We start from the raw sequence: 23595 nt of genomic DNA, 5'->3' as shown, positions 1-23595 counted from the left end.
TTTTTATTTTCATTTCAAGTTAATTTATTAGGTATAGCCCTGTGAGCCATTCGGCTCTTGAATCAGGTGCAACCGCAACAAACAAAAAACAAAAACATGAACAAGAATACATGTTATAGTGACTATGTGCAAACAGAAAATCCAAGAAAAGACAGCAAAATATTGCAGAAAAAGCACCGTACACCAACACTGTGTGCAATAATCCCAGTGGGATGCAAGTCAAACAACAACCACAAGACAACTTAGATTAAGGCCTTCAGTCTAACTCTGTACTACAACAAACAAACATGGCCAAACCAAAAAACTTTTCGAAAATCACCAAAATAAAGCCATAAAAGCAATGAAACAGTGATCATAGGAACTGCTATGATCACTGCATCAATCCTTCAACTAATTTCTTCATTTAGATCTTTTTGTCTTCCCCCCACCCCCCCATTTTATACAAATTTCGATCTCAGTGTTGTGTCATGAGATGAAATATTTAGAGCAGTACAAGCCTGCATATTTGAGAAAAGCCTACGGAAGTGAATACTGCTGAGCTATAAAATCACTTCAAATAACTGTTGGTTCACGTAATACGATGGGAAAGGCAAGTAACTTTCATTACATGACAGACCTATTATTCTAATACTCTGGAGTTTAAAACAAGTCCGTGAATAATTATGGTGAAGACACGAAGAAAGAATAATAACATCATCCTACACGTCGTCAAGACCCGACCACACATGGCAAGTCACCAGCTGCATGGCTGTTATACTTTCTGTTTTTTTCGGTAAAGTCACGTAGGTAAAAAATATGAAAGAAAATAAAAAATAAATGAAAAAAGAACTGAGTTAAATCACGACGTTTCGGGTGCAACACAAGCGTCCGTCTTCAGGTGGGGACAACGTAGCGAAAGCACAAACGCTTAAGTGTGTCTCACTTAAGCGTTTTGTGCTTTCGCTACCTGAAGAAGGACGCTTGTGTTGCACCCGAAACGTCGTGATTTAATTTAGTTGTTTTTTCATTTATTTTTTATTCTATTTTATATTTTTTACCTACGTGACTTTATCGAAAAAACCAAAGCGTATGAATCCTTGCAGTCACGAAAACTTCAAATCTAGAATGCATGGCTATTGTACCGTCAGCTGTCGAGTTGCTGCTGTCTTCGCCATTCGAGAAACTGCGCGACGACTGCACATACCCTGGCACAGAAGATTGCTACTCGTCTGCTGTTGTCGCCTCAATGCTAGCGTGAGACACCATGTGCTACATACTGAAAGCTGATCGCCTTTGTTGCGTTGTTTGCCTCATCAATCATCACGTTGTGCACAGGGTGACACTTTATTGACCTCAAATTGTTGTATATTTTTCCTTTTAAGGCCACGCAGCGTTACTCACGAATGTGTTTATTGTTTTTGTTATTTGTGCTTGTGCACCATTGCAACAGAGTCTCACCAAAGAATGTATTTAGCGACAAGAGCGCTTTAGTTTTTTGGGTTGTGTCTTTTTAAATAGTTGAGATATCCTCAAAATTACCTTTTAGTTTTGATCATCTTTGAGCCATGATCATTCCACTGCTAGATGAAACCCTCTCCAAGCCACCGCCATCTCATTGTGTGACGTGATAATCCACATTTTGTGTTCGAGCAATATTTAACTTGACGATTCTTATAAACATTAATGTTAAATATATATTGCGTGTGAACGACTTGACAAGTATAAGGTAAGATGCATTGATGAATAGGGCTTTTAAAACTAGCTTTGCAACATTCTGATATGATGACCACTGGAATTCACGAGGAAGTCAAGTGACGCACCTGCCAAGTCTCTTCTCCTGCTTTGCTCCGACCAACACACTTGTGAATTGAGCACGTTAAGGTAAAGAACACGTACAATGTGATTTAATGATGTATCTTCTAAACACGCAAGACCAACATTTCAATATAGTACGCAGTATGCCGAAATGTTCACGGTGCCTTAATAAAAAATGTTTAATCATTCCATAATGTGTTGGATTTGATCAACTCGTATTTTCTCCAGCAGTTATTTGCACACGTTTTGAGCGATGGCTTTGCCGAGCATCTTGATGAGTGGCAATTTATGGAAGTCCCCACCTCAAGACCAATTCATCTTCAGAAAGAAGGTGAGTGCCCGATGTCATCGCTTACTGACGGGGCCTTGGAGCATGATTTATACTGCTCGGCATCAATATATGCTGTAGGTTTACCTTGCTGCGTGAAGGAAGGTATTCTATGCGGGCAAATTCATCGCTTCAGACCACACGCATGCTTAACACCCACTGAGACTCTCGGGCGATGGATTGGTTAATATTTATAAACACAACTAGTTTTTATATACTCGTGTGTGTTACACTTGTCTCACGAGTGTAACGTGTTATGTATACACACATTTAACAGTGCCTCATACTAAGGGCACAGATCCAATCAATCTTTATTTTACGTGCCAACATCGCTATAGATACACATCTACATTTAACAGTGCATCATGCAAAGGGCACAGATAATTCAATCTTTCTTTTACGTGCCAATATCGTGTATCCATAGTATTCATCTTCTGTAATCTGCACTGATGTTTTACTTCAGCGAGAGCGATATTGGCACGCTAAATAAAGATTGATTGATGGATCTGTGCCCTTTGTATGAGGCACTGTGGCATGCGTGTATACATAACAGGCATCATCAGGCGATCAGGAGCTCAATCCCAGCGAAACGTTATACCCAATTGTTAAATGTTTGTGGCTTTGCTCTCCAGCACACCGGTGTGCCGAAACAACGCAAATTGTCGTGTCTGTTCACGCGACAGCTTCATTTATTTAGCCGAGTCGGGTGGAGGAGGGTCCACGACACACACTGGCTTGCGTACGTCTCCACAGTACACGCGAAGACGCTGTCCGTGAAAGCTTTTGAGGTTGTAATATCCATCGTGTGCACATGCTCACTAAGAAAGAAAAGTCACATCGGTGCACTTTTTGTACAAGAGTGCTGTACATAAAATGATAACTTATTGACCCTGCACAGCTGTCCTTGGAACAAAACCGTACACATATGCGTCGGTATTTTTTTTGGCGTAATCTTGTCCTGTGCTGACATTAAATCGTAAAAATAACAATTTTCAAACGGGCTTTGAAGAGCACATGTTGCCAATCTGATAAATCGTGCATGCAGGCTGTTTCATGGCAGAAAATGTAGAAAATCACCACCAAACAGTGGCTTTAAAAAAATTAACCCGTAAAAACAAAGTTTTTCACTATAAATCCTTTATATGCGTGGCGGCTAGAGTCCTCTCGTCCTCTGGCTTGAGATGGCTGCCACCTATGGGTCAGATGATTGTCTGGCAGCATTAAGCAATTGGTAAATAAATATTTTGAAAAAATTCCCTAAACAGTGTAAAATTTTTGAAAAATTTTTTTTCACGAAAATGCATTGTCACGCACAACGAGTCTGTGTGCAAAATGTCAGCTCGATTGGATCACGGGAAGTGAGTTAAAAAAACGACCGAAAGATTTGCACGGTCCTAAGCAAGCAAGTGAACTTAATATAAAGGATTTAAAAATAATTTCCCTTTAATTCCAGTGTGGGCACACACACACACACCGTTATGAAACGACTAGTCAAAGTTGACCATATGAGCGAGTAAATTAACTTGTGCATTTAACGTCGTGCTTAAATTATTCCAGGTCTGTCCGGGTCTGTAACCTGGGGAAATATTTCTGCATCCGGCACATTACATCCAGTATTCCTTTCAGCAAAGTTGTGGCTGCTCGTCACATGCCTAGTCCAACAACAACCGCCATTCGCCACTAAGTGGCGGTGATTTCACCACGGCGCTTGTGCCAGGCTACGTGCACCTTTAAGGTCACGTGAAGTGTCGAACGCCCGCTGGCAGGAGGTCACGGGTGCCATGGGTTGACTGACTTGAGATGACTGGCCGATGTACCACCCGTGTCCCATACTGTGCCTAGTCAATTCGACCTGCGACATGGAAAATATTCGGTGAGAAATTAGGCCCTGATGAAAAGATAAGATTCGTATGCTGATGTACATGTAACACGTGTTACACTGCTTTGCATGCAGGCGAGCTGGAAAAACAGGTACTTTGTGCTTCGGGACTTTGGTTATCAGTGCTTGCTGGAGTATTACGAGAGCGAAAGCCACTACGTCACCAATCAACCGCTTGGAATCATTTCCATGTCAAGGTTTGGAGCCGACACAGTCAATGCCAGGCTGTGTCCATGCATTGTGTACATTCACACAGTCGAGTATAGCAACATTATAAAAACACTGCTCTCGTGGACTCCAATAACCAGTTGAGTCGGTCTAAACACACAACAAGATGCGTTAACTACGGCAGATGGTGTTGATACGGACTTGGGGGTTTATTGAGAAGTGGTAAAGCTTAAATAGATGGTGATCATTCCGTGACGGCTTGATATGATTTACAAGCTAGAATTGGGTATTATCGCAGCACGTTTTCCCTTTCTAGAAGACCTTGATTTTCCTGACTGCAGTTTGAAGTTAGTGACACGTATTTAAAACAATATATCTGTCGAGCGATTAATTTAGGTATTTGACAATCTTATTCGTTTTAGGATCATTCTGAGTTTAACACGTAGGCTTTCGCGACCAAAATCATTCCATAATAAAGGTTTTTTTGGGGGTTAGATCGTACTGAGATTGTAAATGTTGTGGCTTGGCTCTCCGACACACCGGTGTGCTGTACTAGTGACGAATTGGCATGTTCTGTTTACGTGAGAACCCTTACTAGTTAGTTGTGTCGGGTGGTCGCGGGTCTTAACGACACATTTATATATTTACGCGAAAAAACCGAGCTCAGGCATTAAGGCCCAAAACACCAAGTGTCCAACAACAGACAACACTATCAAAGTTATAATAGATAAGTCACCATTTTTCTTTAGTCCAATAAAGATACAATCTTCCTCCATCCATCACACCATACCCCCCCTATTCACCCCTATTCACCTCCTAACACAATTGATCTTTCTATGGTTCTTGTGCAATAAGTATGGAGCGATGGCTGTGGTGTTTTCTTCCGAGCGTTCCAATAAAGTATCAATGGTCGATTAGGTGACGCCACAATTGGGCGCAGTTTAACGTCATAGCCAGGACAACAAAGCAAAATATTTCACAATTCACCTTTGAACCGTTTAAGGGCTTGGCGTACTTCCCCTGACATTTAACATTCTGACGTCCTCATCCTTCTTACCTCAATGTGTACGCATGCTGTGGATTAACTGTATTTTTGTCACAGGCATTTTTAAGTGAATATTTAATATGATCCAAGTGCTCTGATCCGAACATATATGGGTTGCAATGACCTTTATATTTGGAATCAGCGATGGGACAGACATCGATGTTGAATTCACAATGGTGCATTCTTGTGATCTATTTCAGGAGAGATTTCAATTGTTGTTATTATCTGTATTCTTAAATAATTTCCACCTGACTGATCAGTGCGGCATGAATTTCAATGTCAATTCATTTATTTAAAGACCTGGAAAGAGCACTTTGATACCATAATGATCTTTTTCAAGGCAGACCTAAATGAAATAAATTCGTAATTACAGCATAGGTTTTAACACTGAATTTTTTATTTCTATTATCATTTTTATCATTATTATTATTTATTTTTTATTTAAACCTACGTGACTTTAACGAAAAAACCTAAGAGTATGAATCCTTGCAGTCACGAAAGCTTCAAATCTAGAAGCTTTAAATCTAGAAGAACATATCTGTTTAAGGCACACAACTTGAAAGCGAAATGAAGTAAAGTATGTTTCTCAAGGACAATTATTGAAGGCAGACTGACACCAAAATACTAAAACAGAGAGTTGAGCGAGAGCAAGCAGCCATGCTTTTGGAACATTTAAAAAAAAAATAAACAGCATACCGGTGTGTTGAGAGAAGAAAGTTTTCAATCGTTGCATATTATTGTAACATGTGGATTTAATTAACATACATTGACAAATAAAGATGAACAGTACACAAAGCATGTACAGATGCATCCTGAGTATTACACTGAGATACACACAGAAAGAGGAAACACATAGATCAGAGAACAAAGAAATAAAGATTTGTGGCCTTGGGCAGGACAAACCACTCATCAAAAAGAATGATGGCTAAGGCCTCTGCGTTCTGTATTACCTTTTCACTGATACCTCGGCGCAGATTGCCAACGCGGAAACAATTCTCCACTGATGTATTATCTGCTGTGCTATTAATGTGCAGCGTTGAAAATATAGAAGTCAATCCGGAGCAGAACCCAAAGTGGTCGGCTGTGAAGACCATGATGCTGCACGACCCAGGGGACGCCGTGTTGTTCTTCCAGGTCTACAAGCGTCAGTACTTCCTCGTTGGCAGCAGGTAAGGAGGAAAAGTACTCGTAAAGATCCAACATAGCTATGAAGAACCCAGTTGTATGTGAACTCAAATAAAACTGTAAATAAGTATGCATAATGCTTCTTGGGTAGGGTTGCCACCTCTTTGGTTTTCCAGGAATGTTCAAACTTTTTGACGGCGCTGTCTTGGGAAATCTGTAAGTCTTCGTGTGACGTAAAACGTCCCAGTTTTTGCCAGTTGCATAATTATAGTTATGAGACACCACTCGAGGCAATTCCTGGGTGGTGTTTGTACATCAGAGGAGGCATCATATCTCTATTCCTGAGGCAGCATCAACATAATTACACTATCATTATTTTGGCTGCAATTTTTTGGAGCCTCACAGTTCATTTGTGGGCACCTCACCCATACAACGTTCGGCATCGTTAACTCTGTATGGCTGCTGGATATGCCTAACTGATGATTCCTTCTGTGGGTGAAATTATTTTTACAGTCTTGATAATAATGCTCTATGAAGTAGCATCAACGTTAAATTAGAAATATGGTATAAGAGTGGATTAATATTTCTCTGAAAACTGGTTCTTGTGACTAAGATTCAAATATATTGTTTAAGCACTTGCAGTGCATGATTAAATGTAGCATCGTAAATTAGTATACATAATGGTGGGCTTTCAACCAATCAGAGATTGGCATGTTAAAGGTAGATCGCCAAGCATCCTCCATTAACATGCTAAGGTGGTTATGTTAATCTAGTACATTAACATAGCTACCTTGGCGCACTCACCTTGTAGAAGGCTTTGCGATCTTGCATTGACTTGCTAATTTTTGCTTGGCAGCCCTCTGATTGGTGGAAACCCCACTACCGCCTCGGTCGCTGCCCACCACTTGCATTGGCATTGGCTGCTGACATTTGGGCTACGCCCATTTCAAACCTTTATAAGCAGTTGTCTTTAGAAGCTAACCCCCCTTTTCCTGAAGACGACCACTTGTGTTGCGATCGAAACGTCGTAGTTTTTGTTATTTAATTCTGGCTACGTGGCTTTACCGAAAGACCCAAAGAATATGTATGAGAAGGTTAACAGAAAATAATTTTAAATGTTGGTAAGGTCAAGTAAATTTACTTTTTGTTCAGCATGAAAAGCTTAACTTGTGACAAGCATTAGATGTTGTATAGAGTACCGTGCTGCATATGTTAGTACAACTACAGCACTAATGAACAAGCAGGTGAGATGAAGTGAGATTGGCAAAAATCAATCGTGCACTTTATATAGTAGAACGGGGTAGCTAATTGCTGACTGCAATAAAACACTTGGCCCCACTGTTGTGTGGCAGACGGCGTCTCCCTCAAATTCACTCTGAATAGTCGAATGGGCAGCAGGATGGCGCAGTGGTATAAGACTTGTCACTCATAGCAAGAAGGGACCTAGGTTCAATAGCCAACTCGGGTGTTTTTTTCTGCTTGGCATTTGCACGTTCTCCCCGCGATCTCCATGAGTTTCATACGGGTTCTCCCATTTCCCTCCCATAGCTAAAACAAAAAGGCAATACACACGCACAATGTTACCGGCGTTGACCAAACCTCCCAACGCTTAGAAATTACTCAATTGGAATACACGTGGCAATATCACCAGTACAGCCAAAAACGTGGCAAGACCATTCTGAAAAAAACGTTTGCTTTGTGGTGCATTCACGTCGCCGTCTCTGTGTTAGATTTACCAATCGCTCACGCAGTGAGTGGTATCTGTTGTGACATGCTTCACAGGAGGGACATTGATAAGTGGATGCAGAAACTAAAAGAGGTCCGTGCGCCGCTTCATGTAAGTGCCACGAGTCTACGCACACTGCGCACAGTCGGAGGAGGGCTTGATTACGCCAAGCTCGCTGAGCGTGGCAGTTGCTCAGGTTTGTGTTCAGGCTGGAGTCGTGAGCGGCGGCTTGGCTTCGGCCAATGTAGAGTCGCTGGAGAATCAACAGCAGCAAAGTTGGAAATGAAGTAACAAAAAAAAAACACAATGTGTTCAGTTTTCCAGGAATGAATGACAAAGTCAGAACAGGTTTCGTAAATGAGTTTTTTTTTACTTTTAAGTGATTCTGAATTTCATACGCAAAGTACCTAGCCAACCGTGCTAATAGGAGGTGCGTAATGCGTGTCCTGAGAAAGAGAGGTACACACGGCCTAGATATATATATCTGCAGGCTAATAATCATTGTTTGTCTAAATATACACAGTATACGTCTTTAAGCTTATGGAGTATCATACTATGTTAGAAAGAAAAGGTTTTGCTGGGTGGAGGGAGGGACTCACGGTTACGTCCAAGGGACGTGCGGTCTGCGAGTATCAAACAATACAAATAACAATGTTCAGCTCTTTATCAATCTACTGCTGGACGAAGGCCTCTCGACACCATGTCAATCATGGTGGTCGATTGTTTTTTTTTTATCATTCTTCACCACGCTGGTCAGTGCAGGTTGGTGAAGGGGTACCACAAAAATTAACCCGTAAAAACAAGTTTTTCACTATAAATCCTTTATATGCGTGGCATCGGTTTTATTTTATTATTCATTTCTGTTTTTCTTGAGTAAGAGTTTCATTTTTATAACATTGGTATTTTAAATGAAATATGAAAAAAAAATGTTCCTAAAAAGTGGAAAATTTTGGAAAATTTTGTTTAACGAAAATCAATTGTCACGCACAACGAGTCTGTGTGCAAAATGTCAGCTCGATTGGATCACGGGAAGTGGGTTAAAAAACGACCGAAAGATGTGCACGGTCGTAAGCGCGCAAGCAAGCAAGCAAGTGAACTTAATATAAAGGATTTAAAAAATTAACCCGTAAAAACAAAATTTTTCACTATAAATCTTTTATATGCGTGGCGGCTAGAGTCCTCTCGTCCTCTGGCTTGAGATAGCTGCCACCTATGGGTCAGATGATTGCCTGTCACTATTAAGCAATTGGTAATTAAATATTTTAAAAAAATTCCTAAAAAGTGTAAAAATTTGGAGAGAAAAAATTCACGAAAATTAATTGTCACGCACAACGAGTCTGTGTGCAAAATGTCAGCTCGATTGGATCACGGGAAGTGGGTTAAAAAATGACCGAAAGATTTGCACGGTCGTAGGCGCGCAAGCAAGCAAGCAAGTGAACTTAATATAAAGGATTTAAAAATGGGCCAGTTCAGACGTCACTCGCCACACCGATGTCAGCCACAGGCAGGGAACAAACTCAGGTTACAGGGTTCAGAAGTGCTGTGCGCAAACCACTGGCACCACCTCGAGACCCCAGACTATATAAGAATTTTAAAATGGATATTCAGTCTGGCTATGGAAATGTCAAGAGTATTTGATGCCATGAAACAATGTATCAAAGATTTCAACTTCTAAAATGTACCCGTTAATTGCATGTGTTCAAACTCTATGCATCAGCACATGTACTAAACATTTAGCACAGCTATAGCGATGTACAGGTGCCAAATTAATGATTTAGCAGTCAACATACAACTGTGTATGAAGTACATAACATTCAGCACAATTATATGAATGTTGGCAGTCAGGTGCACATAGGGTAGTCATCAAATCTTTAAATGACAAGAAAAACCCATCATAACACAAAAATAGCACAATCTGAAAATCCATAACTTTCAAACATATCGCAGAAACGTGTACAATACAGGGTGTTCAAATATATAGACCCGATTTGAAATCGCTATATCTCTGCAACCACGAACCGCCCATGAATGAAACCCTTACCACTTGAAAGTTCGGGGCGTAGAGTTTCAAATGATTACCGCTAGATGCCTCTCCCAGCGCACAAACAGCCCCTAGCCTCAGTCATTCGCAAGATGGTGACCCCGCAACACAAGGGGCGTTTGGCGTTCTGCAGTTCAGCAAGACTGAATCTGTAATTGCGGTGCAGCGTGCGTTTCAACGGCGTTTTGGCATTGATCCGCCAATGTCAAAGTGCATGGTGGCACAAAAGACCGTGTTTTTGTGCCACCATTAGCGACGAATCTGGATGACCTCAAAAACAGAATCACGGCAGCGGTGAATTCAGCGAAAGAAGACACTTTGAGAGGCGTTTGGGACGAATTGAACTATCGTCTCGATGTTGTCCGTACAGCAGGTGGAGGGCACATAGAGCATTTATAAAATGGTTAGTAAAACTTGCTAACTCATTAAACCGCTTGTAACTTTTGTGTAATTGTAACATGTTGCCATCGTGAAATATACTGCTTTGAAATGGGTCAATCTTTTTTAAAAACACCCTGTATTTTATAACTGCAATGCAGTTCCTCAGGAGATGCTGATGATTTATTACAAAATGTACAAATGTAAAAATGTACACATTTGTCAACATGTTGTTTGAAACATATGGCAGTGTGACAGTAAAGCCATAACTAAAGCAAGCATGTATAGCCTTCGGTTTAAATATGACAGTTCATGAACCAGAGCAAAAATTGGTACCACTTACGGAAGCAAAACTTTATTCGTACCGATGCATTTATATGGATAATGTGAGTCAATTATTTCATAACCCACCCATTATCACATAATTCACCTTTGTTGGTCACGTAAACAATTTGGAACCACTCAACTTCTGGCACCACAGGTGGTACCGACAAGCAAAATATCTATTCTGGGCTCATGGACAAATATGGTAGAAAAGAACTAGTTGCCAACAATCACATCGTGTAAAAACCATGCAAACATTAACAACAACGCTTTTCTCCGATTTACTTTTCACAATTATAAGCCCATACGCTACAATGAAGACACGAAGGACAACGGAATCGGCATCCTGTCTAAACCAAGCAACCAATCGTTCCCCACGTGGTCAATGGACAAGCTCAGAATTGATAAGGAGTTTGCAGCAGGCCAGCCTGAACACACGAAGTCGTCGAGCCCAATGCAAGCCAGCGCTGCTGCTGAGCAGCATACCAGCCCCGGACAGTCTTGGAAGGTGTCCGACTGCTACAGGTGAGGTGACTTATAGGGTGGCGACACGGCCCAGCGGTGGAGTAGCGTGTTTACCACTGTTGTACATATATATGTTGAACTTCTTTCACACCGTACATAGCCAACTGCGCTAATAGGTGCGGGGAAAAGACAACGAACTAAACACAAAAAGCAGTTCTAAATAAATTAGTTTTCAATCTAGATTCAAAAGTGCATAGCTGCAGTTGCTTCCGAATATCGGAAGGAAGAACGTTCCAGACGTCCCGCAGAAGAAGCACATCTGAAAGCGTGCGATGCAGTGACTATGTTTGTTCGATGGTTAGCCAAAATCTGCTGCAAGGATGACCGGAGGTCTCGTGATGGTTTATGCTCCTTGACGAGATGAGCAGGGTATTGTGGCTCACTTGTGACAAGCGCTTTGTGTGTAATGAGTGCGACTCTCTAATGTATTCGTTCGGTAACTAGAAGCCAATGCAGCTCGGTGGTGCACTGGACGGACACGGTCAGATCCTGCAGTACCCGTCACAACACGTCCTAAAGAATGTTGTACACGTGGCTTGCGGGGACCCTCATTCAGCAGTCATTGTTCCATCCTTTGATTCGAAAAAGCAAACACACAAATAATTATATTCTTAGGTTTTTTCGGTAAAGTCAAGTAGGTAAAACATTAAAATTAATAAAAGTAAAATAATTACCAGGACCTGTAATCGATGCACGACACATGCAAATTGTTCATTGTTTTTGTGCGCATTGTTTTATTTCCAGCCCTTTATCAGTCCACTGCTGGATTAAGGTCTCCCCCACATCGTGTTTGTCACGGGCGTTGTTTGACCAAACTGCTTTACCACGATGGGCAATGCGAGTTGGTGATGGGGGGGGGGGTCGCCCAGGAGAACCGATTCAAATGTCACTTCTCGCTGACGTTAGCTTTGACCGATAATCAAACTCAGGTCGCTCAGATTCATTGCACACGAACCACATTGCTTCCGCTCCCTGTCACCATTTATACTTTTCAGAATGGATTTGTGTTGTTGTTTGCATTTAGCACTCTACAAAACAACGTGACGCACGAAGCGTGGCATTTTCAAATGTACAATCGGTGATCGAATGTTGACCGCCATGAGTTTTGTTCATTTGTTAGGCCTTTCTTTTTCGGGGGGCAGTGGGGGGGACTCTTTTATTGGGTGAAATTGTAAACAAATCGTCTCATCAGACATTATTACATCGAGTCGGCATAACCGTTAGTTCGCTGCAGCTGAAAGACCCATGCTCGTGTGACTGCTAAGTCGTTTACACACGCACACAACGCGTTTTAAATATTGTATTTCTCTGTCCCACAGGCAGATGAAAAAGGACCAGACTGCACAGTTGATCACTGTGAAGGTCAACCGCAATGATGTCCTTGACAACATGTCATTTTCTGAATACAATGGCAGAATATAGTAAGTTGATAGGGGCCGTCCATAAATGACGTCACGCACCTTGGGGGGGGGGGGGTGTTGATAAATGTGACGTCACATCAAAACGCGCAACTTTAAATAAATATAGACAACACGTTCTACTTAATTAAATATACTTTTTGATAAATGTTTTCTCCTACAACATCAGAGTGCAGCGGCACATTAAATACGCACTACAATGACAATAGTTTAACGCGATTTGAGGCATACAGTATTTAATTTGGGGGTTGGGGGGGGCAGAGCTTTGTGACGTCATAGTTGAGGGGGGGGGGGGTCTGACCTTTTGTGACGCCGTGTGACGAGGGGGGGGGGTCAAAAGTCGTCCAAAATCGCGTGACGTCATTTATGGACGGCCCCAATTACCTCCATAACGTCTGTCATGAGGGTTGCACTGGGGGAACCATACGCAGCTGGGAGATGAAACCCGAGATACACACAGAGACACGGAGATACACACAGAGACACGGAGATACACACAGAGACACGGAGATACACACAGAGAGACACGGGGATACACACAGAGACACGGAGATACACACAGAGACACGGAGATACACACAGAGACACGGAGATACACACAGAGACACAGAGATACACACAGAGACACGGAGATACACACAGAGAGACACGGCCAGCACCACGCCCGGCCGCCTTTATCTCCCCAGTGGCGATGTTTACACACCGCACCATGTACTCATTTGAGGCTGAGTCGACTTAGAGGAGGGCCTGGACAGATTCAGGTAATCGTCACTGGTGTTGGCCGTGAATTGAATCGGGTCGCCGGGTTCAGATTGCAGTGCGCTAACCCCCAAAACAACACAGACACGGAGATATGCACACACAGAGACACAGATTGACATCACCGTCAGTTTGTTAAACTTTTTCAACCTCGCCAAACAGGTATTGAACTGTATATCTCTGTTGTGGTGTGCGCAGCATTCTGCTAATCATGGAGGCATCAGAAATAAAGGAACTGCACTTTGGTGATGAAATTCTGGCCGTGAATGACCTTAGACCCAGAAACGCCGGAGACATAAAGCGGTTTACATCCCAGAGCATCAAGGAGGAGGTATGACTTTTGTATCCACTCCAACTGCTATAACATTGTTATTAACGTTACAGTTAAGCATAGTAATTGAAATTCTAATTTTAAAGGCTGTAATATCATGCACATTATTATAATGATTATCTTTATTTACTGAAGAATGCCTCGCTGAGCCACCCGGCATTTGTTCAGGAGCGTCCTACATTGGGATGTTTGGTCTATGCCATGCATGATCAGATTATGTATTTATACTGGAAGACTCCTATGGGGCCGTCCATAAATGACGTCACGCACCTAGGGGGGGGGGGGGGGGCAGACAATTGTGACGATGTCTGACGAGGGGGGGGGGGGGGTTGAGATATGTGACGTCACATCAAAATGCGCAACTTTAAATAAATATACACAACACGTTCTACTTAATTAAATAGACTTTTTAAATAAATGTTTTCTCCTACAACATCAGAGTGCAGCGCCACATTAAATACGCACTACAATGACAATAGTTTAAAGCGATTTGAAGCATGTTTTATTTGGGGGGGGGGCAGAGCTTTGTGACGTCACATTTGAGGGGGGGGGGTCTGACTTTTTGTGACGCCGTGTGACGAGGGGGAGGGGGGTCAAAAATCGTCCAAAATCGCGTGACGTCATTTATGGACGGCCCCAATGAGCTATATAGCTCTTTCTCACAGATGTCCAGTAGGGGCGGTTCAGAAAGTTGTAACTCACATTTGTCAATAACAGTGAGGCCTTACAAACAAAAAGTATATAATAGGCGACGTTTCGGGCAATGGGCCTTCTTCACAGCACATAGAAGAGGCCAGACAGGTAGCGCGTGTCCTCTCCATGTGCTGTGCAGAATGGGTTTTAGGCCCCGCCCCCCTCCCTCCCGATACGTTCCATTCATTGGCTACCACATTCTGATGAGCTCCCCCCCCCCCTCTCCTCCCCCCTCAACTCGCTTTTAAGGGATTACATCTTGAATCATTGCCTCACTTGATGCAGCTAATCTGGCTGTGACGGTCCCACCTGATGACGGAGACTTGTGTTGCCTCCGAAACGTCGTGATCTTTATTTTATTTTTTATAAATTTTGATGTTTTACCTACGTGACTTTACCGAAAAAAACCTAAGAATATGGGTTTTAGAAGTTGGGAGTGATGTGTGCATAATCAAAGCTCCCCCATAGGTTCCATAATCCATCACTAAGATGCACTTCCATGTCTGACCATCTCGGGGCCCAAGGCTACAACGCCTGGTTATCCCCAGGCAATCTCGCCGTCCAAGAACTAAGTAGGTTATGCTGCCGAAATCGGACAAAAATTGTGTGCATTCGTGTGATACAGGCATTGGCCACATCGTTTATTTTTCATTTCTTCTATCTGGCATATGGGACATCTTGTGCATTATCGTGAATTTTAATAGCATTTTCACATGTGCAGTATATTGTATTGTTTCGGTTTGAACAAAATTAGCAAAAATGTCACGAATCAATTTAATCTGGGCCAACTTGTTGTTTCTTAATTGTAAACGGTGAATGTTTGTTTGTTGATTTTGCACGATGAAGGTCGCAGTTTCTGTGCGGAGAGTACCACAGGCCGTGATACTTCAGCTGAAAAGACAACGCCAAAACGATCCGTGGGACTTGAGAGTGGAGGGAGCCAAGGTGAGCGTGAGCGCATCTTTGCACTGCATCCACAGCAGCGGGTGCCAGGAGCTGTGAGTGCCCTCTCATGATTACTCAGCGCTCGCCCGAAACATCAATTCTCAAGCTCACCACAGTACACAAAGCAAAGAGGGGAAAACATCAAATGTATTATTAAGAGGTCAGTGCAGATGTTCACGCACTGAACTTGCTACTGTGTAAAAAATCTAAATTAATAAAAGTAAAATAAAAATAAAATCAAAATCACGACGTTTCGGAGGCAACACAAGCTTCCGTCTTCAGGTGGAACCGTCACAGCACGATAGCTGTATCAAGTGAGAGAAATTCCAAGAAAACAGTATTTGTATATATACTGGTTGAGGGTGGGAGGAGCCAAGGTAGGCCCTGAATATTATTGTTGTGAGGTTCGGTGCGGCTGAAGCACGCTGTTGGGAATGAATCCTTGCAGTCACGAAAGCTTCAAATCTAGAATTGCTACTGTGTGCCACCGGTAACCCAAGTTCAACTCTTGGCCATGGCTAAAGACAGTGGCAAGTGTTATCTGCGCCGGTCCCTGGCCCCCATTCACCAACCTGCACTGACTAGTGCGGTGAAGTATGGTAAAACAACTGCTATGACCAACATGAACATGGGGAGCCTTTGATCCAATTTTGATTTGAACAAGGCCGTAAATTATAATTTATTTGTGTGATCGTATCTTTTGCGCGATACAGAATATCCATGCAGTGTGCTGAGTTATCGTGTGGCTAGAGCACAACTGAAGATCACAAGTTCAACTTTTGGTCGCAGATCCACTCAGCCCTTCATCCCCCTGGGGTCAACAAAATTAGTTTCCTTCCTGTGACGTCAATAGCATCTGGAGTGCCTCTCCACATGCCATAGAAATGTAGAATTTCCATCGCTAAATCAGTGTTGGAAAATGGAGAGGAGCAGTGCCTCATAGTTGGTTAAGCAGGAAACCACTAACTTGTTGTAACTAATCAGTTTTACATGAGCGTTGTTGTAAAATATATAATTATACAGTTCAGTGGGAATCCTATCCAATTGGTGTGGGGTGCTAAGTACGAATCCGAGTCGCCGTGTTCGTCCGCACATTTACTACTTTTACGTGAGTGGCAAAGCGCGAATAAACACGGTTTATAGGAAGATATCGCCGACAATTCTGGTGACTTCCTCTTATCCTAAATTATGAAGGCTTAGATAATGGGAAGCATTTAGTGCGAAGAAAAGAGAAAGAGGAGTTTCGCTGTGCGTACAGTTGTGTATGTACTTGTGTATGTGTACGAGCACACGCACCAGTGCCCACTCACAGGACTTACTCCTACATTCTACAAGAAAAGTTAAAATTGGCCTTTGTATATGTGCCTTGTCGAAGACAAAATTGCACAGTTGAGTGAAAGCTATTGCACTTACTCAATCAGTTGAGCGCCATGCGCCGGCTAGGAAGACACAGTCGTTTAATCACAGAGTACATTCAAATCGATAGAAAAGAGCAGGCGTTTGACCTGGTCCTTTCTCTGCCATTGATTGAATATAATGGGCGACAGAGCAAAGCTGCAGGGGGCTGCATGTGGGTCAAGGAGCGAGATTGTTCCACATTCAGTTTCCCTGCGGAGAAACTTGTCACGTTTTATTTTTTCCCCGGACAGGTTCTGAGCATCAACCCCGATATGATCGTCGACAAGACAAAGCAAGAAGACATTTCATTTGATGGGAAGCTGGGAGATTTCTGGCAGCTCACAGAGGTCAATTTACACCCTCTTGACATCCTCAAGCCCAAGAATGAAGTGAAGGTAATTTGCTGGTAGCAAACTGGTTCGATAACTTCGATTGAAGGTTTCTGCAGCCTTGATTGAAACTCATTTTTAAACTTTATTCTGGTTATGACAGCGTGTGGGTCTTATCACTCGTGTAGCCTTCACGTGGCGCAATGAGAAATCATGACCAACGCAATCATCAACCCAGCAGCCGAACATCGATCTACAATATTCAGCTTTCCAGAGCAGCGACGCAAACCACCAGTTGTTGCCTAAGTCGCCCTCCTTTCACCAACCACTCCTAATTCGCAATTTGCCTTTGTGAACCATGGAGACCAGGTGGAAAGAGGGCAACAACTACTCTTTGGTTTTTTCGGTAAAGTCACGTAGGTAAAAATAAATGAAAAAATTAACCCGTAAAACCAAAGTTTTTCACTATAAATCCTTTATATGCGTGGCGGCTAGAGTCCTTTCGTCCTCTGGGTTGAGATGGATGCCACCTATGGGTCAGATGATTGCCTGCCACCATTAAGCAATTGGTAATTAAATATAAAAAAAATTACCTAAAAAGTGTACAATTTTTTAAAAAAAATTTCACGAAAATAAATTGTCACGCACAACGAGTCTGTGTGCAAAATGTCAGCTCGATTGGATCACGGGAAGTGGGTTAAAAAACGACCGAAAGATTTGCACGGTCGTAAGCGCGCAAGCAAGCAAGCAAGTGAACTTAATATAAAGGATTTAAAAAACAACTAAATCATCAACCCAGCAGCCGAACGTGACTTTACCAAAAAAAACAAAGAGTAGTTGTTGCCCTCTTTCCACCTGGTCTCCATGGTTCACAAAGGCAAATTGCTAATCTAGGGCACCAACTGTCTAGTAAACATCAAATCCAATGCCAAGGTTAGCTCAACATCAGCACGTTTCCTGGGTCATGATCAAGTCCCAAAGGCAGTCATGCCCGTGTAAAGTTTAAAACGGAAAAAACAAATTCGTGGTGACATATTTGGAAAGGGTCTTAAGTCTTTATTCAAATCGTGCATAACGTCATGGATCGCATACGCACTATGCAGTTTACACGCCAATGTTTTATTGACGTAATGTTTGTATGCAATACGGTAAAACAGCGCTAAGCCAGACACGGCTAAGATGGGATTCAGGATGAGCCGGAAAGATGAAGAAAAATGATTACATCTTAAAATAAACCGGATCATTCCAACTTATAACAACTATCGCTCTACGATTTCAGTAAACATGGCAAAGTTGGGTCACCGTTGTTGTCATTGTGGTTAGACCCGTTGGACAAACGTTGCGTACAGCGTTTACTGGGATCGATAATTGTTTACTCGGTTATGATATACAGCTCCATGTTAATATAGCGCCCGTGAGATTCAGTCTCTTGGGGTTTTTGTTTGTTTGTTTAAGAATCAGCCTCTTGTTTATTAAGTTTAAGAATCGGCCTTCCTCCTCTGCTTTGTGGTGTTGGCATTGACTCGGATAAAATCGTACCGTACACGATGAAAGATTTTCGATTTAAAGCTTTCGTGACTGCAGGGATTCATCTTCTTGGTTCTTTCGGTAAAGTCACGTAGAATGGAAATAATAAAATAATAAAATAAAACAAAATAAAATAATTCTCACGACGTTTCGGCCACAACGCAAGCAGCCGTCCTCAGGTGAAGACCAGGTCTGTCGGGGAGACAGCGTCTGACATTCAGACATTCAGACGCTGTCTCCCCGACAGACCTGGTCTTCACCTGAGGACGGCTGCTTGCGTTGTGGCCGAAACGTCGTGAGAATTATTTTATTATGTATTATTTTATTATTTCCATTCTACGTGACTTTACCGAAAGAACCAAGAAGATTAAAGCTTTGTAAAGCTCAATTTAACGGTGAATATTTTGTTATTTGTTATCAACTTACTGCATGTTAAGTAAATGTTGGGTTTTAATTTCTTGTAAATCTAATTTCACAGTAATGATATATTATCTAATTAATAGCAGTATTCCGGTCACTGCCATCATGATCGTCGCTCCCTTAGATTATTCCGGCTTCGAGAGGGTTTGCCATCCTGTGGTTTAAATGACTTCACTTAAGTGCTGTACACGTACAACATGCTTACCCAGTAAACAACGCCATGTGGTTGGAACCGTTGGGCTAACGTTGTTCTGATGTTTCATGTTTACTGAGTAAATAGAACCGACGTGTTGAGACTGCATTTGTAATTCTATTGCATATCGCAATCTGTTCAGGAGCTAAATGCCAATGTTGACGTCTGCTAACTACATTAGAGAGTTCGTGTGGTTTTGCTTGCTCCGTTAAAGGAGCGCAGATGTACAAGTAGTTCACTATATGCTCCAGAGTTGTGGTTGCATTGCCACAGTCGCACCACTATCTCTCATTTTCCATTCATGAAGGAGATGTGCGCATCGGCCTGTTGATGTTCTGATGCAGTTCATGGTTACACCCAGTGTCTTTGAGGAGGAATGTCAAAGGGTCTCGAATGTGGTGTTTATTCTGGACGTTCGCGTTGTTCCACTCCGTTGGTCAGTGTTCTTCTGCACGTGGGTGAAATTCTAGGATGGCAACACGCAGAGGTGTGGACTCGAGTCATGTGACTTGGACTCGAGTCAAACTCGAGTCATGAATTTGATGACTTCAGACTCGACTTGGACTTGCATAACAATGACTTTGTCCCACCTCTGAGGTGTGGACTCGAGTCATGTGACTTGGACTCGAGTCAGACTCGAGTCATGAATTTGATGACTTCAGACTCGACTTGGACTTGCATAACAATGACTTTGTCCCACCTCTGGCAACACGTGGGTGTATTCATATGAAATGCACTCTTTGCTAAAAACATGTCTCGTCAAATATTCAAATAAATCTCGCCGAGTCTTGGCGGGTTGGGTTTTGTTTTTTCTTCTTCTAGAAATCCCCGCTCTAAGATGTCGCACGACACGTGACAAAAACGTGTACAAATGAGAACCGGCTTTCGTGCATTATGCAAAACACCAGAATTTGCTGAAAAAATGCAGTGGTCCTCTTTATCTAAGGTCACTGAACATACATTTCCGCTGATGTGACCGTCATACAAAAAGAGAGACATGTTGACGACCACAATGGGATTATATCCTCGTCCCTAAATAAGTATGTTGCATGTGGAAGGATAACGGAAGTACCCAGAAAACAAACACACGCATACTGTGTATCCATAAACATGTGAAGCTCAGCGACGTGTTTGCTTCACTGCCGGCTTCCGGCTGCCTCACAGCCCTCTGTGCACGATGAATTCCAAACAAACAAACCAACCAGCCCCGCTTCCAAAGCGTTGCTTTACACACTGAAGCCGCTGTGCCGATGTTGTTAATGCCAGTCATGCCAACTGCGATTTTATCACTATTTTTCATGGCTTTTTGTGTTTCCCCTCGTGGCAATTTTTTTGTCAAAGCCACCACTGGAGTGACAAATTTAGTGCCATTTACTGCAAACAAAATGATGTCTGATTCGGAGGGCTTCCAGCCGTGCCAAAGATATTGTATCAGTTTACAATGATTAAAAATCATCATCAGCTATGGTCAATCCGCAGCTGGATGAAGGCGTTCCTAATGCGTGTTGATCACATGGGCTTTTGATTATACTTCACCACGCTGGTCAGTGAAAATCTGTGTATTGGTAGAGACCCAGAACTGGCTGGGATATCACTTGCCGCTGATGTATTCCGTGACTGGGAATCGAATTCGGGTCACCGGATTCATAGTGCATTGCACGAACCGCTGCACGGCCACTCGTTACTATTTGTAATAAGATGTTCTGTTGCGTGTAGCAATATGTTCAGGAACTAATGCCTATAGTGAGGTCTGCTAGCCACGAGAGAACTTCAGGAGAGCGTGTTTAGTTTTGCTATTAGTTTGTTGAAAGAGTGCAGACTACATGCGTTTACTGTCTGGTCCATAGTTTGGACCGCATAACCACAACAGCACTGTAGAGGTAAAGGGTATGGTGACATTTTTGACTTCAGAGGCGGTGGCAGATGCAAGGGAAGTCTAACTAGTGACTCTTTGATGTTCGTTTGGCAACTTTCTGCGTCATGAGAGTTGCTAACGCTGCTTTAAGATCCCGACGTGCTGTGTGCTGTGTGCACGCGCAGGATCTGGAAAGAATGCTGGGCACAAAGCTGGAAGCGTGGCTCGTGCTTCATCGTGCGAGGTTCATCCGCGATCTCATGGACGCAGGGATGCGCTGAGAACTCCGCCTCGTGCATCGGTTTAGTGACGCAGTGTGCAGCATCAATACCATAGGTGCCGGCAGGACATTACACTCCTCTGGCGTGTTGCTTCTGTTTAGATGAAATGCCAGCATTGTCTGATGAAGAGCAAGGAGTACACCATGCAAATAAGTCATATATTTCCATATATCGCCTCTATATTTTGCAAATTGGTCTCCTTTATGTGATATTGAGCTTCTTGTGAATAATAATCAATGTCGAAATAAAATGCCAACATGGTGAACATTCATTCTCACCATTGTCTTTGACTGGTCGCCTGTTTAAGAACATTTGTCAAAGTTTTTGTGAAGGCACCATCTTATAAGATATTTGCACACGTAAAGCTCAAAAATAATTGCGTACATTTTATGCACAGAACTTTGTTGCATTCTTAAAATGTTGCACAACATCCAATGGTAAACACTGCAATTTATTGGCTTCCATTTTGCAAGAGTAATTATAGTCAATCGTGGCCTTATGTATTAAACCTTAATGAAATATCGTAGTAGATCTAGGCAAGGAGTTGGTGCCTCCCCAGGCTACGAATACCAAAAAAATACACTTTAGAGGAAGAATATAAAAGTTTTAAAACCTAACCTGGTAAAAACTAATGGCACCAGCTTGTTTTAATGAATCCTCTCCCAGGGTTTAGAGCGTAACATTCCCACCAAGTTGAATTTTGAGCTTTCATGATAACCATCAACTTCATATAAAACTAATCAAAGTGTCTTTGCCTACGCAACACTTTCTTTCGTGCGTTTCAGCAAATTTGCATGTTGCAGAGCAACGTGAACGGGAAGTTGGCGATTTGGCACTCAACTTGTGGAAGAGCTTTCCCAGAGATTATGTATGCGTCCACAATCAAATGAAGACTAAGTTAAAGCCAGTCGTAGGTTTTTACCCTTTTAAACTGGTACAAAACTGACACCTTTATTCAAGGCATCATGTTTGCAATAACCACAACACAAGTAGTCAAAAAAGCAAACAAAAAGAAGCAACTCTGATAATGATAACAATATGCACTGTCCTATTATCATTATCAGAGTTGCTTCTTTTTGTTTGCTTTTTTGACTACTTGTGTTGTGGTTATTGCAAACATGATGCCTTGAATAAAGGTGTCAGTTTTGTACCAGTTTTAAAGGGTAAAAACCTACGACTATATTTTGCCACTGGTAAAAGAGATCTCATAGTGTAAGTTAAAGCCATTTTCATATAGCCTGTGAATAACTTAAGAGAAGTAAACAAAAAACATAGTCTCAAGTACAGCTTAGCTTTTTCGATACTGTTGCCATTTGTTGCATATGTTGTGTGTACTGTTGTTTTTATATTGTAATTACAATAGTCTCCAATCACTTTCTTCATGAGCACTTACCTCAAATACCCCTGTGTGCTGGCAACTCAAGATGTACTGCATGGGAAGGGTGGTATAAATGAGACATTGTGATAATGCATATGCAGATTTATTTTGCCGTTGCTGCATTCCATGTTAAATCGAGCAACAGACATACTGTTGTAAGCGACTTTATTTCAATATTGCTGGACAGTTTAACATTCAATTTCTTCATCGCAATCACAATAAGCACGGTTCAACAACATATACATTTGGTCATAATGGTCTTCGAAGACATTATTTGAAAATAATGACCATGAGAAGTATGTTCAGCCTCTTTGAAATAGATTGTAAACATATACCGGTCAGAATGTCACAGCATAATGAGCAGGGCACACAGTGTGCTTTACTGAATGGCAAACGAAACAGGGCTATAAGTAATGCAAGCATTCAACTAAATAAGGCTGATGGATTTGATTCATTTCTATTCTTATTATGTTTTTCTTGGCGTATGCAGATTTTGATAAACATCAACTGACGTAATGCAGGACAATTTACGTAATTTTGTTCATGTGATAAATGTTTTTTTTAGATTGAATGTAAAATGTCAAAAAAAAAGATGCTCTGTATAGTGTGTGGACATCCATTGGTGCCAAGAATAAATAAGCAAATCTAACAAATGTTGTCATTCGTCATGACAGTAATTTACACATGCAATAAATACGTTACCAATGTACTTTCTGGGTTGAAAGTCTATCTATA

At 42.0% G+C, this 23595-nt stretch overlaps 1 protein-coding gene across 3 annotated transcripts; it reads left to right on the top strand.

Annotated features, from left to right (window-relative positions):
- Positions 1-1767: 1767 nt before the first annotated feature.
- Positions 1768-23519, top strand: LOC133345605 (uncharacterized). 3 transcript variants are annotated; one of them, XR_009755457.1, is made up of 12 exons: positions 1768-1860; positions 2026-2125; positions 4077-4198; positions 6249-6383; positions 8122-8176; positions 11110-11333; positions 12653-12754; positions 13709-13841; positions 15381-15479; positions 17129-17272; positions 21387-22379; positions 22645-23519. XR_009755457.1 is itself a non-coding variant. In XM_061556522.1 (11 exons), exons 2-11 carry the CDS (start codon positions 2048-2050, stop codon positions 21480-21482), a joined length of 1188 nt encoding a protein of 395 aa, XP_061412506.1. In that variant the 5' UTR covers positions 1768-1860; positions 2026-2047; the 3' UTR covers positions 21483-22438. The 3 variants fall into 3 exon arrangements, 2 of the variants coding, with proteins under 2 accessions (XP_061412506.1, XP_061412507.1); XM_061556522.1 differs by lacking the exon at positions 22645-23519 and having other exon boundaries at positions 21387-22438; XM_061556523.1 differs by lacking the exon at positions 22645-23519 and having other exon boundaries at positions 1827-1860; positions 2023-2125; positions 21387-22438.
- Positions 23520-23595: the final 76 nt, after the last annotated feature.

This window comes from Lethenteron reissneri, chromosome 22 (genome assembly GCF_015708825.2).
Source record: "Lethenteron reissneri isolate LAM-NWPU_2019-01 chromosome 22, ASM1570882v1, whole genome shotgun sequence".
NCBI classification, from domain to species: Eukaryota; Metazoa; Chordata; class Hyperoartia; order Petromyzontiformes; family Petromyzontidae; genus Lethenteron; species Lethenteron reissneri.
The sequence above is the reverse complement of the archived record's forward strand: the minus strand, read 5'-3'. Positions and strand labels throughout refer to the sequence as shown.